The sequence below is a fragment of the Carassius gibelio genome, chromosome A10 (assembly GCF_023724105.1).
Source record: "Carassius gibelio isolate Cgi1373 ecotype wild population from Czech Republic chromosome A10, carGib1.2-hapl.c, whole genome shotgun sequence".
Lineage (NCBI taxonomy): Eukaryota > Metazoa > Chordata > Actinopteri > Cypriniformes > Cyprinidae > Carassius > Carassius gibelio.
This window is the reverse complement of record NC_068380.1, coordinates 26,934,518-26,954,282: the sequence shown is the minus strand read 5'-3', so window position 1 is coordinate 26,954,282 and position 19,765 is coordinate 26,934,518. Positions and strand designations below refer to the sequence as shown.

Genomic DNA, 19,765 nt, shown 5'->3' with positions numbered 1-19,765 from the left:
AATTTTGTTATTCGCTTTTTTCATTATTATTATAATTTTTTATTAAGTTTTAATTCACTTTTACTTTTTATTTATTTCCAGTTATTAATTACATTTCAAGGTTTAGTAATTTAACGTCAGTTTAATTTATTTAATTAAAATTGTTTTAAAATTTCTTCAATAGTTTTAGATAACCATCATAACCCTACTTAAAATGCCTTTCATGATGACAATAAAATGATCATCAAACCATTTAATTATTAAATTATATAAAGTAAAAATGAGATTTTACCAAGAAACATTTAGTTTTTAACTGATATTTTATGAATATGATACACGCAGACTGCTTCCTAATTATTAAAATTAGATTTGATTAGCATTTTTAATTGTTCATAATAATTTAATTTATGCATATTAACATATTTGTGTATTTACATTTATAATATATTTATATTATTATTTTACCTAGTTTATTTGGTGCCATTGAAACTGTTTTTGATTACCATGAATCTAAATGAAAAGTCCCTTTAATTATCAAAGGATTTTAAATAATAGAAATTCTGCAGAGATTGTTAAAATACATAGATTGTAAAAATACAAAAATACATACAAAAAATATATACACACACAGTATGTACAGAATATAAATTATAAATAATGTGTGTGTGTTTATATATATATATATATATATATATATATATATATATATATATATATGAACACACATATATACAGTATGTGTATAGTGCTTTGATTTGACGTCTTGTATGTTTTTGCAGGTTATATGTATCTGCTGTTTGACTGGGAGGAGTCAGTGAAGTCGCTCCTGCAGGCCTGTGCTCAGTCTGACGATAATCTTGAGTTCTACTACAAACTTTCCAGCAGGCGGATCCACAGCAAAGATGTGAGAATAACATGCACTTAACCGTACCGACCCCTGACCTCTGACCCCGCTCTCTAACTCGCTGTACTGCAGGTGCAGGTCATCCCGTGGGTTATCTCAGACAGCAGTTTCATCCACCTCCCCATCCAGCATCGGTCCCGCAGTAAGACAGTGTTTGTGGGTGCTCTGCATGGGACGTTGAATGCAGAGAGTCTGGCCCACATCATGGAAGAGCTCTTCGGAGAGGTCATGTATGCAGGCATCGACATAGACAAGCACAAATATCCCATAGGTCTGTGCATTCTCCTCTTATCTACAGTGAAAAAATAGGTGTAGATTTTATACTGGCAACCAAAAGTTTGGCATAATTGGAATAATAATAATGCTTGGAATAGTCTTTTGTGTGTACCAAGATTGCAATTATTTGATCAAAAATAAGGTAAAAACTAATAATTGTGAAATATTATTAGAATTTAAAGTTTTATATTTGAATATACTGTAAAAATGTTTCTATAATGCAAAGCTGAATTTTCAGGTTCATTACTTTAGTCTTCAGAAATGATGCTTCAGAAATCATTCTGTTACGCTGATATGATGCTTAAGAAACATTTTGTATTATCATCAATGTTAAACACAGTTAATAATTCATAATATTACAATATCCTAATGGAAAATGTGATACACTACCATTCAAAAGGGGTATAAAAAAAATAAAAAATAAATCAATACTTTTATTCAGCAAGGATACATTAAACTGATCGGAAATAACAGTAAAGACATTTATAATTGTGTAATCCTAACAGATATACAGATACAGATACATACTGTATTTTTATTCAAATAAATACAGCCTTGGTGAGCATTAGATCAATTTCTCAATTATTCCAAACTTTTGGTCTCCAGTTTATTTTCATTCATAAATTGGTTGTATGTACACACAAACACACACACACACACACATATATTCTACTTTTATATTACTGTTGCCTCAGCCATAGAGTGAATGTGTTGCGTTTGTTCATCTAGGGTCTGGCAGAGTGACGTTCAGAAGACAGAGGAGCTATTTGAAAGCTGTGACTGCAGCGTTTGTGCAGATAAAAACCTTCAAGTTTACCAAGAAGGTACATTAGAGCAGAACTCAGATATACCATATGCTGTGGGATCAGCCCTGTGGATATTCCTCGCTTCCTTCCTGTTCCCTCTGTAGGTCCAGATTGACCCGTATCTGAGTGACTCCATGTGCCAAATATGTAACAGTCAGCCCGGCCCGTTCTTCTGTAGAGCTCAGGTAGGAATCAGATTCTGCACAGCATCATACCGAGCGTTACAGCTCAGCTCCTAATTCTTTGGTCTATGTTTAATTTGACTTTTGACAATAACATATCTGCATCATTAATGTGATGGTGAACAACCATTTTTTAGCAATGTTCTGCTTATTCATTTATTTTCTATTGTGGAAAATATTTATTTCAAGAAAGGAATCTTTGGGTTGACAGCAAATTTATTTGATTATCAATTCGATTCACTGGGTTTTGATTAAATTCAAATGCAAGATTTGCAATTTCCAAACGATTCAATTCAGTACACACACAAAAAAAAAAACGTATATATATATGTGTGTGTGTGTGTGTGTATTTATAATTACATTTATCAATTAACTAGATTTGATTTCAATTCGGTATACAGTCTCGATTAATTTGATTTTTAATTAGCATTTTAAATTAATTATAAATATACAGAGGATTTAATCGTTTTGGAAATTTCGTTTTTTATATATATACAATTTTCTATGTGAATATTTGTTATTTAACTATAAAACAAGCATTGCAATTTCTTATACACACATTTTACACATACAGTATCTATATACATTATTAGTTTTATTATTAGATTAAGTTTTTTTTATTAGGAGTGCAAAAACATTCAACATAGGGTGAACACAAAACATAACAAAAAAAACACAAAACAACAATAAAACAGCAATGAAAAATAGTAGAAGGATTTAAATAGTATTAGCATGTATAATAATATTTATAATAATATTTTGTAAAGACGGCAACAGTGATAACAATAACAGTAGTAATAGTAATGCTAAAAGATGGTGATAATATTTTGTGTGGACGGAAATAGTGATATCAATAATAATAATAATAAAATGTATATCAATAATAGCAACAATAATAACAGCAATAATAATAACAATAGTAATACTAAATATGGTGATGATGATAATATTTTGTATTAACAGAAATAGTTATATCAATAATAATATAACAACATTAATAATAACAGCAATAATATTAAAAACAATATCAATAATAAATGCTAATGATGGAAATGATGATAATATTTTGCGATTGCGGAAACAGTAATATCAATAATAACAGTAGTAATAATAATAATAATAATATAATAATGATAAAATGACAATAGAAATAGTAGTAATGAAATAATTACACATAACTAACACATACCACACCTCTCCTAGGTTCTGTGTCAGTATTTTTCTTTTCTTTCCTCCTTCTCATTCACAGTACAGTTACTATTTGTATGTATGCCTAAGCTGAGGTGGTGCATTAAAAGAAGGGTGTGGTGCATTAGGGCTGTCACTTTTAGTTTGAAAATCAATTGCACAATCGATCTGACCAACCAAAAAAAGTTTCGAAAATGAAAATAGGGAATCGATTTTAACCAAGTATGTACACTATTAATTTTAAAAGAATTAAACAATTAAAAAATATATATGTAATAAAACTCACAAAAAAGCAGAAAAAGAAAATAAAGAATTCCGAAAGTGCAGTAGCTATGCGTTGCGAAAGCTAGACAGAAAATAGCAGCAGTTTTACGCGCCTATAATGCTGTGTTCACATCAAACGCGAATAGAGCGTCTGGCGCGAATGATTTCAATGTGAAGTCAATGCAAAGACCTCCAGCGTTTTTTATTCACTGTATGTCCAGCTTTTGAGAAGACGCGCTCCGACCGCACTGATGTCCCAGGTACAACTCCGGTACAGCTGCTCAAGGTGGGGGTATTACTGCCAATTCTCCACCACAAAAGCCGGTCCCTGTCAGCTTGCAACGTTCCTTTTCATAACTTAGAATCTCCCGTAACGTCTTCCGCGCCGCGCTAAACGCCTCATTCTGGAGGTCTCGCGGCGTAATTTGACATGAACTAAGAGAAATGAACTAAGAGAAAACATTACCGTCTTCAGCCACGAGAGGGTGCTCTATGTGTCAGAGCCTTTGTTTTGCAATGTGTTATTTTGGCCACTAGATGTCCCCAATGTGCACTCATGTCAACATTGTGCCTTTTGTAATCAGTGTTATTGTTTTCACATGTTTCTTATTCTGGGCTGTCTATTTAAGCTGATCACTTCCTTTGCTTCTTTGCTTGGTTATTATTGTTCCTAAGCAAGTTGCTGCCGTAAGTCTGCTCTAGTTCTAAGATCTATTCTTTGAAAGTATTTTTTGAATTGTTTTCCTGTGATTAGTTTTGCTGTTTTTCTCTGAGTTTTTGTTTTGGAGATTATTTTACTATTTTTGACCCTTTCTGGTCTGAGGATTTTTCTGTATTGTAACCTAACTCAATACAAAGGATATTTTGTTCCCTTTTGCTGCTTTTGTTGAATAAACTCTTCTGAGTTAAGTTAAGAAGGCTTCTGACTATTGGGTTCAACTACCTCCTGTGGCTCAGCGGTAGAAATTAAGACTCTGGCATCAGAGACATAAGTTCAAGCCCCAGTCCTGACAGAATAACCAAGCCACATTATGAACCCAGTGGAGCCAAATCCTCAAAAACTCCTTGCCACAGTTTCCCAGTATGAGTCCACAGTCCAACGCCATGAGTCAGCACTAGCTCGGCAGGAGACTTTGATGGCTAGACACTCCCAGTTGCTGTCTGATCTCATGACTTCTGTCCGTAAGATCTTTGACCGGCTGCCTTCTACCTCAGTTACTGCATCTCCTGCTGCCTCTCTACCCCTTCCAGATTCTCGAGTGCTCTCTCCTCTAAGTGAACCCCGCCTACCTCCACCACAACATTTCTCAGGTGACCCTAGTGCATGTGATGGGTTCCTGACTCAATGCTCTCTCACGTTTGAACTACAACCATCATCCTTCCCCTCAGATCGAGCCAAGATTGCATACGTTATCACCCTCCTTTCTGGCAAAGCTCTTTCTTGGGCAACCGCGGTCTGGAAGGCCCAAGCCCCCTTCTGTACAAGTTATTCTGCATTCGAAAAGGAGTTCAAGCGAGTCTTCGATCACCCCTTCAGTGGCCGACAAGCCTCAAAGAGACTTCTCACCCTCCGTCAAGGTAATGGCAGTGCAGCTGAGTATGCCATTCAGTTTCGGACCGTTGCAGCAGGGAGTGGTTGGAACAATGAGGCCCTTATGGTGTGTTTCCTGAATGGTCTGTCAGAGGCCATCAAGGATGATCTGGTTACCAGAGAACCTGTTGTTGATCTGGAAACTCTTATGGATCAAGCAATCCGGCTGGATAATCGCCTGAGAGAGAGAAGCCGGAACCGGCCATCTGTTTCCTCATGGTCTGCCAGTCCAGCTCTTGCTCAAATGCCACCAGTGCCCCAAGATTCTTCGGAACCCATGCAATTGGGTAGGGCTAGACTTTCCCCCTCGGAACGAGACCGTCGTATGAGAGAGCGCTGTTGTCTATATTGTGGATTGTATGGTCATTTTCGCTCCACCTGCCCCGAGCTTTCGGGAAACGCCCAGTCTCGTACAGGCAAGGAAGGACTGTGACGGGAGTTACACGCACCACTTCACCTTCCAACTCTGGGCTGTTCCTTCCTATCACACTCACTTGGAGAGAACATAAACACCAACTCGAGGCATTGATTGATTCTGGCGCTGCCGGGAATTTCATGGATGTTTCTTTCGCTAAGAGTCTTCAGATCCCTACTTATGCTCTTCCTGCACCCCTAACTGTGACAGCCTTGGATGGAAGACCATTGTCTCCAGGGAAAGTAACCCACCTCACCTCTCTTCTTGGTCTCACCACTTACCAGCACCAGGAGAGTATGTGCTTTCACCTTATACAGTCTCCAGAGTTCCCTGTTATCCTCGGTCACCCATGGCTTCTCCAGCATAACCCACACTTTGACTGGTCGACTGGCACTGTTCTCAGTTGGGGTCCCACCTGTCAGACCAAATGCTTGGCCCAGAACCCCTCTGACCTTATTCTCGAGTCCCAAGAAACCCTAGATCTGTCTCAAGTCCCTGCTCAGTACCACCACCTCAAAGCAGTGTTCAGTAAAAGGAAGGCCACCTCATCGGCCTTTTGACTGCGCCATTGAGTTACTCCCGGGTACCTGTCCCCCCAGAGGTCGTATATTCTCTTTGTCTCCCCCTGAACGAACTGCTATGGACAGATACATTAATGAAGCTCTTTTGGCAGGCATCATCCAACCATCCACTTCCCCTGCTGGAGCTGGATTCTTTTTTGTTGGGAAGAAGGATGGCGGACTTCGACCATGTATTGATTACAGGGGCCTTAATAAGATAACCATTCGAAACCGCTATCCCTTGCCACTAATGACAACTGCATTTGAAATTAGGCAAGGAGATGAGTGGAAAACTGCCTTCAACACGCCCACTGGGCACTATGAATATTTATTTATGCCCTTTGGCCTCATTAATGCTCCCCCAGTATTTCAAGCTCTCATCAATGATGTTCTCAGAGACATGTTAAACCAATTTGTTTTTGTCTACTTAGACGATATCCTCATCTTCTCGAGTTCCCTCCAAGAGCATGTAAAACACGTCAGTAAGGTTTTGAGACGCCTTCTTGACAACCATCTTTATGTTAAACCTGAGAAATGTGAGTTTCATGTGACCAAGGTTCAGTTCCTGGGGTTCATCATCAAGCCTGGCCAAATACAAATGGATCCTCAAAAAGTTCAAGCTGTTGTGGATTGGCGGTCCCCCTCATCGGTAAAAGAGGTACAGCGTTTCCTTGGCTTTGCCAATTTTTATCGCAAATTCTTTCAAAACTTCAGTACTGTGGTGGCTCCTTTATCTGCTCTCACCAAGGTGAACACAACCAGTTTTTCTTGGGGACCTGATGCAGAGTTGGCTTTCAACAAACTGAAGAAATATTTCACCTCTGCACCGATTCTCATTCTCCCTAACCCAGATAGACCATTCATCGTGGAAGTCGATGCTTCAGATGTAGGGGTTGGAGCTGTATTATCCCAGAGAGGAGAGGACAACAAGCTGCATCCATGTGCTTTCCTTTCCCACCGCCTTACACCAACCGAGAGGAACTATCATGTAGGGGATCGAGAGTTACTGGCGGTCAAGTTAGCGCTTGAAGAGTGGAGACCTTTGCTTGAGGGGGCCAAACACCCATTCCAAGAACTCACTGACCACAAAAATCTAGAATATACTCAGCAGGCAAAGCGACTCAACCCCCGCCAGGCACGTTGGTCCTTATTTTTCAACAGATTCCAGTTCATCTTGTCCTACCGCCCTGACTCTAAGAACCTAAAGCCTGATGCTTTGTCCCGAGCATATGTTAAAACTCCACAGGAAGATTGTGTTGCACCAATTATCCCAAGTTCCAAGATATTAGCTCCTATCAGGTGGAATCTGGAAGATACTGTAAAACAAGCCCAAGCCAGAGAACCAGACCCAGGAGGGGGGCCAACTCACTGTCTGTTTGTCCCTAAAGCTGTCCGCTCTCAGATCCTCCAGTGGGGACACTCCTCTCGTCTCACTTGTCATCCTGGTACCTCACGCACTCTTGAGCTCCTCCAAAGACGATTTTGGTGGCCAACTATCAAGGAGGATGTGACCGCATTTGTGAACGCATGTCCCACATGCAACCAAAATAAAATCTCTCACCGCTCTCCTCATGGGCTATTGCACCCTCTCTCCATACCTCATAGACCTTGGTCCCATCTCTCCATGGATTTTATCACTGGTCTTCCACAATGACAAGGCAACACCACTATCATGGTCATAGTAGATAGATTTTCCAAGGCCGCCAGATTTATTCCTCTGCCTAAACTACCCACCGCAAAACAAACTGCTGAATTGGTTATCAATCATGTGTTCAGAGTCTTTGGAATTCCACAAGACATCGTCTCTGATCGAGGATCCCAGTTTTCCTCCCGATTCTGGCGGGCTTTTTGTCAATCTCTGGGGGCTACAGTGAGCCTGTCTTCTGGGTTTCACCCAGAGTCCAATGGACAAACAGAGCGGCTTAATCAAGATCTTGAGACTACACTGAGATGTATGGCAGCTAACAATCCTTCCTCTTGGTCTTCATTCTTCATGTGGGCAGAATACGCACACAATACCCTTTGCTCCTCTGCAACAGGCATGTCCCCTTTCAAGTGCCAGTTTGGGTACACCCCTCCACTATTCCCTGAACAAGAGGTGGATGTTGCAGTTCCCTCTGCTCATCAATTTGTTAAACGCTGCCGCCAGACATGGAAAAAAGCCAGACTCAAGCTTCTTAGGGCCTCCCAGCAGTACCAGCGCCAGGCTAATCGCAGACGCAGACCTGCCCCCACTCTGCGCCCTGGCCAAAGAGTCTGGCTCTCCACTAAGAACATTCCCTTGCGGGTGGAATCCCGCAAACTTTCCCAGAGATTCATCGGCCCCTTCAAGATTGCCAGGAAAGTGAATCCAATTACCTATCAATTGTACTTGCCTAAGTCTTTGAGAATTAATCCAACTTTTCATGTCTCCCTGTTAAAACTTGTTTTGTCGTCTCCTTTTCTTGCGACAGGAAGAACTCCTCCTCCTCCTCGTATCATCGGGGGCCAGCCAGCTTACACAGTCCACAGAATACTAGGTGTCCATCAAGTACGTGGGTCCCGGCAGTATCTTGTGGACTGGGAAGGCTATGGTCCCGAGGAGCGCTCCTGGGTTCCTGCCAAGGACATCTTAGACCCCAAACTAGTGCAAGAATTTTACGCTCGCAAGTCCAGTTGTCCTGGAGGGAACGTCAGGAGACGTTCCTAGAGGGAGGGGTCCTGTCAGAGCCTTTGTTTTGCAATGTGTTATTTTGGCCACTAGATGTCCCCAATGTGCACTCATGTGAACATTGTGCCTTTTGTAATCAGTGTTATTCACATGTTTCTTATTCTGGGCTGTCTATTTATGCTGATCACTTCCTTTGCTTCTTTGCTTGGTTATTATTGTTCCTAAGCAAGTTGCTGCCGTAAGTCTGCTCTACTTCTAAGATCTATTCTTTGAAAGTATTTTTTGAATTGTTTTCCTGTGATTAGTTTTGCTGTTTTTCTCTGAGCAGCAGAGATTATTTTACTATTTTTGACCCTTTCTGGTCTGAGGATATTTATGTATTGTAACCTAACTCAATACAAAGGATATTTTGTTCCATTTTGCTGCTCTCAGTGGTAGAAATTAAGACTCTGGCATCAGAGACCCAAGTTCAAGCCCCAGTCCTGACACTATGCTGCTCAGTGCTCCTGTAGTCTACACTGAAGACATAGAGCCCCCTCTCGTGGCTGTAGATGGTAATGTTTTCTCTTGGTTCTTGGTTCTAAATAAATGTGACTTATATGTTTTTTTCCTCAGCATGACGTATTTTTGGACTGATGTGACTTATACTCAGGTGCGACTTGTAGTCCGAAAAATACGGTGTGTGTATATATATATATATATATATATATATATTAGAGGTGGGCATAGATTATTTTTTTTAAATCTAGATTAATCTCACTGTGATCTTGAAATTAATCTAGATTAATCTAGATTAATCTAGATTAAAATGGCTCATTCGAATTCTGCCGAAGGCATTCAGAATATGTGTTACCCAAATAAAGTTGACAAACAGTAAGTCTCTGAGAAGGGGTTTATCAAGCTAGGTGGTGCATTAGAAAATGGGCTCATCTCCTGTTTCAAAATGTATCACAAAGTGCTTGAAAAAGCTGTAAACTAATGCCACATTGCACAAGGTGCAAACAACATTACTCCTGTTTCACACCAATGTTTACGTTTTTTTTCAAGTTTGTAGGTGTCAAGGTATAGAAACTAAATAATAGCACTGGATAGTAAAAACGTAAAAATGAAATATACACTCAAACCTACATTTATTAAGACACCTTCAACATTTCTCACATTATTACAGTTTTGCTATATATATCAAAAATTATATCTGGTTTCTGAATAATTTTTGGTTTGACTGTTAAAACTACAAAGAAATTCAGTCAAGAGCAGTGAGTGATTTTCATTTTCTTGGATTAACATTACTGCAGCCAGTAGCTAAATTAGGCGCGGTCACTTTAAGAGACCATGAACACATCCAATATAATACACATCCCATTTTTTACTTCCTTCACATCCCATTTTTTACAGTTTACTTTCACTTAAGAAATAACTGACAGCTTTTTCAAGAATAATTTCCAAGGTGGATATTTTGACATATTTTGTATGTATTTGTTGACACAAGAGCAAAAATAAGCAAATTTGATTTTCAAGTGTTTTGAGACGCCTTTCTCTGCGCGAGCCATGAACACCAGAACACCGTGGTGTTGAATTGGGCTCTTTCACATCTTCTTGTTTGTTCAAACTGCGATTTGCATTTGTTCGTTCGGGTGCAGGACGAACTTCGAGGTGAACTTCGCAGAAGAGAGCTCGGTTCAGTGTCGCTGTCCGTGATACGCGGCTCTCTCTCTCGCGCACCTAACGGCACGCGCTACTCTGTACAGCTTTTCCGCGTCTGATGTTTGGATGCTTTAATGTTTAAATCGACAAGCGGTACGGCTTAACAACACGTGAGAAAGATAAGCTTTCGTGACGATGCGCAGCAGTGGCCCGTCAACTGTCCTGAGCATCTATTTAGGCTGGCCTCAGTCAGTCGGTTATATAAAATATCAAGGTGAAAGTCATCATAGCTTGCTTAGTATAGACCCAGCTCCCAACCCAACTTTGAGAATAGATTAACGGCGATATTTTTTTTATCGCCCGATAATAGTCTTGCGTTAACGCAGCACGTTAACGGCGATAACGGCCCACCACTAATATATATATATATATATATATATATATATATATATATATATATATATATATATTTATATAATAGGGGTGTAACGGTTCACAAAATTCACGGTTCGGTTCGATACGATTCACTGGTGTCACGGTTCGGTTCGGTACGGTTCGGTACGTTTTAGATACAGCAAAAAGAAAAAAATTGGCAGATAAATTTCCTTGATTTTTAAAAAAATGTTTTATTTATTAAAACTAACGAAGTATGTTTTTTTTTTACATTAAACAATGATGGAGCTATTCTTTATCCATCTTCTATGGTGTTTTCTTAGCAGCATACTGTATAAAACAAAAACAGCTCCTTATAAAAAAAATTTAATGTTATGTTGTTGTAGTAGTTATGAACAAATACAAAGATGTAACTTTTTATATGGAACTCTATAACTCTTTATATTGAGTGTGTTTTTACTCAATTGGTTCTCTATAGGGCTTATGTTTTTTGGATCAAAGCAGGAATTACGGTCTGGCTGAAATGGGCTTGTGAAGGAATATTGTAACGGGGCTCATGCTCGTTGCATATGGCTAAAGGGTCTTTTCACCCTGGGCTCAGCGTTGCCCTTCACATACAACGCGATTTGCGCTGCACTATGCCAAGAGCAAAGTAGGTGGAGTTTTCAAAACTGCCCGTGCATACGTTCTATTTATAACAGTTCTTCTATCTAATAACGTGCAGGCCTGTTAATTTACATTTACATTTAATCATTTAGCAGACGCTTTTATCCAAAGCGACTTACAAATGAGAACAATAGAAGCAGTCAGGTCAACAAGAGAACAACAACAGTATACAAGTGCCATGACAAGTCTCAGTTAGTCTAGTATAGAACGCATAGCCAGGATATATATATATATATATATATTTTTTTTTTATTTTTTTTTTTTTTTATTATTAAATGAACAAAGACAAGAAAAGGAAAAGTACTGGTGTTAGTAGGTTAAGTGCAGGCGAAAAAGATGAGTCTTTAGACGTTTCTTGAAAATGAGTAAAGACTCAGCTGTACGAATTGGGATTGGGAGGTCATTCCACCAGCTGGGCACAGTCCAGGAAAAGGTCCGTGAGAGTGATTTTGAATTTTTTGGGATGGCACCACAAGGCGTTGTTCACTTGCAGAGCGCAAACTTCTGGAGGGCACATAGGATTTAACCAGTGAGTTTAGGTAAGTTGGTGCCATGCCAGTGGTCGTCTTGTAGGCAAGCATCAGTACCTTGAATTTGATGCGAGCGGCTACTGGTAGCCAGTGTAACCTGATGAGGAGAGGAGTAACATGAGCTTTTTTTGGCTCATTGAAGACAATCCTCGCTGCTGCATTCTGGATCATTTGCAGAGGCTTGACAGTACATGCAGGAAGGCCCGCCAGGAGAGCATTACAATAGTCCAGTCTGGAGAGAACAAGATCTTGGACAAGAAGTTGGGTTGCTTGCTCTGACAGGAAGGGTCTAATCTTCCTAATGTTGTATAAGGCAAACCTGCAGGACCGGGTCGTTGTAGCAATGTGGTCAGTGAAGCTTAATTGATGATCCATCACAACACCTAGGTTTCTGGCTGTCTTCGAAGGAGTTATGGTTGACGAGCCCAGCTGTATAGAGAAGTTGTGATGAATCAATGGGTTAGCTGGAATCACCAGGAGTTCAGTCTTTGTAAGGTTAAGCTGAAGGTGATGGTCATTCATCCAGCTAGAAATGTCACTCAGACAGGCTGAAATGCGAGCAGCTACCGTCGGGTCATCTGGCTGGAATGAAAAGTAGAGTTGGGTGTCATCAGCATAGCAGTGATAAGAAAAGCCATGCTTCTGAATGACAGATCCTAAAGATGTCATGTAGATGGAGAAGAGAAGTGGTCCAAGTACTGAGCCTTGAGGAACCCCAGTAGCAAGGTGGTGTGACCTTGAAACATCACCCCTCCAAGACACACTGAAGGATCTGTCAGAGAGGTAGGACTTAACCCACAGGAGAGCAGTTCCAGAGATGCCCATCTTTCTGAGGGTGGACAGGAGAATCTGGTGATTAACAGTGTCAAAAGCAGCAGACAGGTCCAGCAAGATGAGTACCGAGGATTTTGAAGCTGCTCTTGCTAGTCGCAGGGCTTCAGTAACCGAGAGCAGAGCAGTCTCAGTTGAGTGGCCACTTTTGAAGCCAGATTGGTTGCTGTCCAGGAGGTTGTTCTGTCCAAGGAACATAGAAAGCTGGTTGAACACAGCTCGCTCAAGTGTCTTTGCAATGAATGGAAGAAGGGATACCGGTCTGTAGTTTTCAAGAAGCGCTGGATTTAGAGATGGTTTCTTGAGCAGTGGGATTACCCGAGCCTGCTTGAATGCTAAGGGAAATGTTCCAGAGTGAAGAGAGGAGTTGATAATGTGAGTAAGTGAAGGTATGACTGAAGAAGAGATCGCTTGAAGGAGGTGAGTGGGGATCGGATCAAGTGGACAAGTAGTAGGATGATTGGACAGGAGAATTTTGGAGACGTCCATCTCTGAGAGTGGGGAGAAGGAGGATAAAGAGTGTGCATCGGTCATTGTGAAGTTGTCCTCGGTCTGCGGTGTGGAGAATTGGTCACTGATGGATCTTGTCTTATTTGTGAAGAAAGCTGCAAAGTCGTCCGCTGTAAGAGTCGATGGAGGAGGCGGAGGCGGCGGATTAAGAAGAGAAGAGAAAGTCTTGAAGAGTGTCCGAGCATCACTGCAGCTGTTAATTTTGTTGTGGTAGTAGGATGTTTTAGCTGTGAAGACATTTGCAGAGAAGGAAGAGAGGAGAGATTGATACACACTGAGGTCCGTAGAGATTTTTGATTTCTGCCATTTCCTCTCTGCAGCCCTTAGTTTAGAGCGATGTTCACGGAGAACCTCGGACAGCCAGGGGGCAGATGGGGCAGTGCGTGCTGGTCTAGACAACAGTGGGCAAAAGTTGTCCAAGCAAGATGTTAAAGTGGAGCAAAGAGTGTCCGTAGCACTGTTCGTGTCCAGAGCAGAAAACTGAGAGAGTGGTGGAAGAGAGGATGAAACCACAGCAGATAGGCGAGATGGAGAGAGTGAGCGTAGGTTCCGTCGAAAGGTGACCCGCGTTGGAGTGTGTGCCACTTCAGGAGTAAGTGCTAGGTTAGCAGTAATGAGGAAGTGATCAGAGGTGTGCAGTGGAGCAACTGAAGAGGTGTCCACAGAGCAACAGCGTGTGTAGATGAGGTCCAGTTGGTTGCCCGATTTGTGAGTTGCTGTAGTAGACACTAGCTTGAGATCAAATGAGGTGAGCAGAGTTTTGAAGTCAGCAGCCTGGGGTTTATCTAGGTGGATGTTGAAGTCACCAAGCAGTACCAGAGGAGTACCATCTTCAGGAAAGTTTGATAGCAGCACATCTAACTCCTCCAAGAAGTTTCCCAGTTGACCTGGGGGACGATAAATGACCACAAAGTGGATTTTAACAGGGTGGGTTACAGTAATGGCATGTGATTCAAATGAACCAGTACCTGTAGGTGATGGCTGAAGATCAAATTTCCATTCTTTGGATATAAGGAGACCCGTACCTCCACCCCTCCCAGTGGTGCGAGGAGTGTGGGAACAAGTGAAATTAGTGGAAAGGGCTGCAGGGGTGGCAGTATCTTCAGGTTTGATCCAAGTCTCTGTCAGTGCCATGAGGTTGAGACCAGAATGAGTAGCAATAGAAGAAATGAAGTCTGCTTTGTTAACTGCAGACTGGCAGTTCCAGAGACCAACTGGAATAGAGAGTGTAGTAGTAGAGGTCAGAGGGACATGGCGTAAGTTTGTCAGACAGGCCTTCCTGCGACATACATAGCGTGCTCTCCGAGTGTTAGTAGTGATAGTAGAGATCTGAAAGCACATAGTGACTGCAAGTGTAAGATATATTTGAGATCAAACTATACAAAGAGTGGAGAAAAAAAAAAAAAAAAAACGAAAAAAGCAATACTCAAGTGCCCTGTCAGTGTCCTTGCTCGGTGGAGTCGCGCAGGTAGAGTCGATTGTCTTTACACTCGTCGGTCTTCACACGAGGAGGGTTCACACGAGGGTTGCCGCGACCGCTGCCGCGGTGAAACCTAGTGCTTTGTATTAGCCTGATTACCTGTAATTGAAGTCAGCTGGACACGCCTCACTATTTAGCAGATCGAAACCAGGCAGTCCCGCGATAGGCACACACAAAACCAAGCGCCACTTTCAGCACGTATTTAACCAGGGTAAGACACACACACAATTTAAACCAAAAACTTTCCTAGCAATGATTATCACACACTAGTCTGATGAGAAAACAAGACAAAACACTCACAAGCTGCTGTCCTTCTATGTTGCTCGACTGTTTCTTCTAATTGTGTCGTACTGCTCAGGAAATTCCGACACAGTACAGTACTAGTCCATTTTGATTTCCGTGCTTGTTTGGATGCCCCGATCGATTGGTAAAGTGCACCCAAACACCAGACCTGTTGGTTACTGGAGGATCTTCTATTTCTGGTCTGTTAAACGCACTGGCCACCACGTACCGTGCAAGAACTGCTCGCTCACTCAGCACGTACTGAGTGAGCGAGCGCCTGACTGAGTAGCCTAACATAAACATATAAGTAGGTGTTTTTTTTTCTTCTTCGGGGGTGTCAGGTGCGTTGCCTGTTACGTCGTTTGAGTTATTGGGCTACCTTGTTGAACGCATATCATTATATTTCACTTTTTTTCCCCCAAATATAGTTAGTTAGTCCAATGAACCGTTTGGTTCATAATGCGTACCGCGTACCGAACCGAAAGCCTCGTACCGAACGGTTCAATACGAATATGCGTATCGTTACACCCCTAATATATATATACACATACATACATACATACATACATACATATATATAATAATATAATTATAAGTTATTCATACATCCTTATATCAAGCAAAATATCATTCCATCAACATCATTATTACTGCTCAATGTTTCTATTATATTGATGATGTTAATAATAACAATAATGTCAATAATAATACTAATAATGAAAATAATAATAATGAAAATACTACTAATAAATCACTGATAATATTACTAATACCTTGTGTATATATGTATAATAATAAATAAATGTATAATTAATTATGATGAGTGTGTCAAATTTGTAATAGTTGAATGAGGTCTGATTTGGAGTGTTGTGGTTATAACATTTCTGCAATCTATATAGCCTACTAGTCAACCATTTTTTTCTAACAGTAAGATTTTTAATGTTTTTTAAAGAAGTCTCTTCTGTTCACCAAGCCTGCATTTATTTGATCCAAAGTTCAGCAAAAGCAGTAATATTTTGAAATATTTATACTATATAAAATAACTGTTTTCTATTTGAATATATTTTAAATGTCATTTATCCCTGTGATCAAAGGTGAATTTTCAGCATCATTCTTCCAGTCTGCAGTGTCACATTAATCAGAAATCATTCTTAATATGCTAATATTTAAAACAGATGAGTATATATATATATATATATATATTATTATTATTATTATTTTTTTTTTTTTTTTTTTTTTTTTTTTTTATTATAAATTATAGAAATTAATAGTTTTATTTAGCAAGGATTCTTTACATTGATCAAAAGTGATGATAAAGACATCATTTTACAAGAGATATCTATTTCAGACAAATACTGCTCTTCTGAACTGTCTACTCATCAAAGAATCCTGAAAAAATTCTACTCCGCTGATTTCCACATTATCATAATAAGATAAGATAAAAAATCATAATAAGATTTTTTGTAGCAAATCAGTATATCAGAATTATTTCTTAAGGATCGTGTGACTGGACTAGTGATGCAAAAAAAATTCAGCTTTGAAATCTCAATAAATATTTTATTTTAAATATATTCAAATAGATAACCGCTATTTTAAATAGGCTATTAAAAATATTTCAAAATTTCACTGATTTGCAGTACTTGGATCAAATAAATCACCAGGCTTGGTGAACAGAAGAGACTTCTTTAAAAAACTTTAACAAGCTTGCCGTTCAAAAACTTTTGCTGGTAGTGTATACTATAGGCAACTTTAATTTTTCTTTAATTTCTAGCTTTTAATTGGCTTAGAAATATATAACTGCTAGACAATAACAATTAATAATGATTTGTTTATATACTACAACACTTTTTATCACGTAATGCAGAATAGTTTCTATACTGTAATAAATGATATGTCAATTAGCACTGCATTGTTCATGTACTTTATTTATCACCTGCTGGAGATTTTTTTGGACATGGAAAAAACAAAACCGAAAACAACTGTTTTCATACAGCAATAGCTGGACGCTTTTGTCCATATTAGGAGTCTCCTGGTAGGACTTTCTGCGTGAGAGCGCCCTCCGGCTTCGAGTATGAATGATACACACACTGCAGGAGAGTTTAGTGCTCCGTGAAGTTCATCTCGCCTTCTGGGTCCGAAAAGAACATCAGGTCATGTGCAGACTATCTTGTCTCTTTTAATTTAAATCTATATTTATTCATACTCTTGAAAACCTCTATACCTGCCCGAAAAGAAGTGCGGAGGACGAATTTCCGTGATGATAAAAGTGTCCCCACACGTCCCCCGCATCCCCCGCGTAATCTACGCCCCTGGGGGGAATAATGGGATGCGGCAGCCCAGGAGGCAGTGACGTCTTTCCAAAAGTGTTTAATGGGTGGGCAGTGCCATGTGGCGTGGATATATGTGTCCCGACAGTTTTGAGCAGTGTGAGCTAATTTTTTAAGTAATCCCATTTTAGACAGCCTTTCCCCAATGTAGTGTGTTCTATGAAGTGTCTTATACTGTATGAGCTGAAGATTGGCGTTTTTAGTCTTGGAATAAATATTTTTACAAATTTGAGACCAGAGGTCGATTATTCCAATTATTCCAATTTATTGCTTAATCTGATATTGTAGAGTATAAATCAATGGTTTTAGTTATTTCTTGCAGATATGATTGAGGATTTTGCAAAAATAGTAAAATGTCATCAGCATATAAACTAATCTTATGTTGTGTTTGGGGTGTGTGGATTCCTCTGATGAGTGGGTTCTGACGGATGGCTGCTGCTAAGGGTTCAATGAAGATGGTGAATAAAGAAGAGAGTGGGCATCCTTGCCTAGTCCCCCTGTGCAGTGTGAAGCTTTGTGATGTTAGTCCATTGGTGGTGACTGTGGCAGAAGGTGCTATGTATAAATTTTTTATCCAATTAATAAATGACTCCCCAAAGCCAATTTTTTGTAATGTGATGAATAAGAAGTCCCAACTGACTCCGTCTAAAGTTTTTTTCTGCATCTAAAGTGACTAGATGGTTTTTTCCTGTTGTAGTGATGAATAATGGATTAAATCGTATAGTCTGCGTGTGTTGTTGGATGCATGCCTACCTTTAATAAAACCAGTCTGATCTGGGTCGATTATGAATGGGATAATTTTTTCAATTCTATGTGCAAGAACTCTACTGATTATTTTGATGTCTACGTTGATGAGAGAAATAGGACGGTAGTTTTTGACGGAAGGGTTGGGTCTTTATTAGGTTTAGGGTTAAGTGAAATAGTGGCTGTGTTCATGTGCACTGGTAATCTTGAGTTTTCTTTTATTTCCGTTATTGCTCTGATGAATAATGGAGATAAAATGGACCAGAAGTGTTTATAGGACTCTGCAGAGAAGCCATCGGGCCCTGGTACTTTATTTTTAGGCATTCGATTCAGGGCGATATGGAGTTATTTTTCTATTATTGGTTTGTCCAGTGCACTGATTTGTTCGGTGTTAATTTTTGGGAGTTGAATATTATCATAAAATAAATTAATATAATCTTGTCTTGTGTTATTATCAGATGAATAGTTCAGCATGAAAGTTTCTAAATATTGTATTTATTTCTTGTGGAGAGTTGGTAGGCTTCCCTGCCTACCTGAGTCTTTAATAGTTACAATTGTTACTTTTTCTCTATTTCTTTTAATCTGATTGGCCAAATATTTACTGGATTTGTGGCTATATATTATTAGATTAAGTTTAAAGTCATGTCTTAAGTATGTGTCAAAAATAATTTTCCAGTATTGTTGAAAATGATGGTCTTGTGACATGCATACAAATTATACACCACCTATAAATGATTCAAAGCAATGTATTGATTAAAACTTGCAACACACCGCACCAAACTACCAAACTAAACTCTAATTTTTTCTTTCAACTCTTCAGGCATGTTTTAAATACTACTGTCAATCGTGCTGGTATTGGCAGCATTCTCTGGACGTGTTGAGCAGCCATCAGCCTCTCATGCGCAACCAGAAGGGCCTGAACCCAAATAAACCCACCGCTGCCGGCGTGGGGAAGAGTCTGGACTGAGTTTACCGTGAGACAAGAGAAACTCACTTGAGGAAGTTGTTTTATTGCGCTGCTATTGTTCATTAAGCTTCTATACACTCTAAAGGGTTCGTTGATGGTGACCCGTTTGCAGTTAACCAGACAGCCATGATCATGGAGATCTGATTTTAAGAGTTGTGTTTTAGATTTTGCATGCACAGGTGTGGTTATTTACAAATATTCAGATTGGACAAAATAAAGTGGTTGAAGCACTGAAACATTTGATGCTGAGTATTATTTTTGTTAGAAAAAAAAAACTCAAAAAAAATTTTTTTTATATCATCAAATAAAAATCAAATGCTACCCAAATTATTTTTTTCTTTATATAAACGAGAAATAATGACTATAATAGAGCTGTCAGTCCTCCTGCCAGCAGGAGTGTAGATAACATAAGCGGAGGTATGGCACAGTTTGAGCCCACCAGCTGCCCAAACACTACATTTCCCATAATGGCTGCCACACGACCCACTGCAGTGAAAACCCCCAGAGCTGATGAGCTAACAGAAACTGGAATTAATACAGTCATTCTTTCAATTCTCACAATTCTTCTGTTCACAA

The 19,765-nt window shown here is 39.6% G+C and overlaps 1 protein-coding gene across 3 annotated transcripts in view; it reads left to right on the top strand.

Moving 5' to 3' along the window:
* Positions 1-19,425, top strand: part of LOC128021615 (cytoplasmic polyadenylation element-binding protein 1) — a 54,623-nt gene extending 35,198 nt beyond the window's left edge. For all 3 annotated transcript variants that reach the window (XM_052608926.1, XM_052608925.1, XM_052608927.1), the window contains 5 exons: positions 759-883; positions 956-1,154; positions 1,889-1,983; positions 2,070-2,150; positions 19,043-19,425. In XM_052608926.1, the coding sequence (XP_052464886.1) occupies positions 759-883; positions 956-1,154; positions 1,889-1,983; positions 2,070-2,150; positions 19,043-19,189 (647 nt within the window). In that variant the 3' untranslated portion in view covers positions 19,190-19,425. The remainder of the gene's footprint in view (positions 1-758; positions 884-955; positions 1,155-1,888; positions 1,984-2,069; positions 2,151-19,042) is intronic.
* Positions 19,426-19,765: the final 340 nt, after the last annotated feature.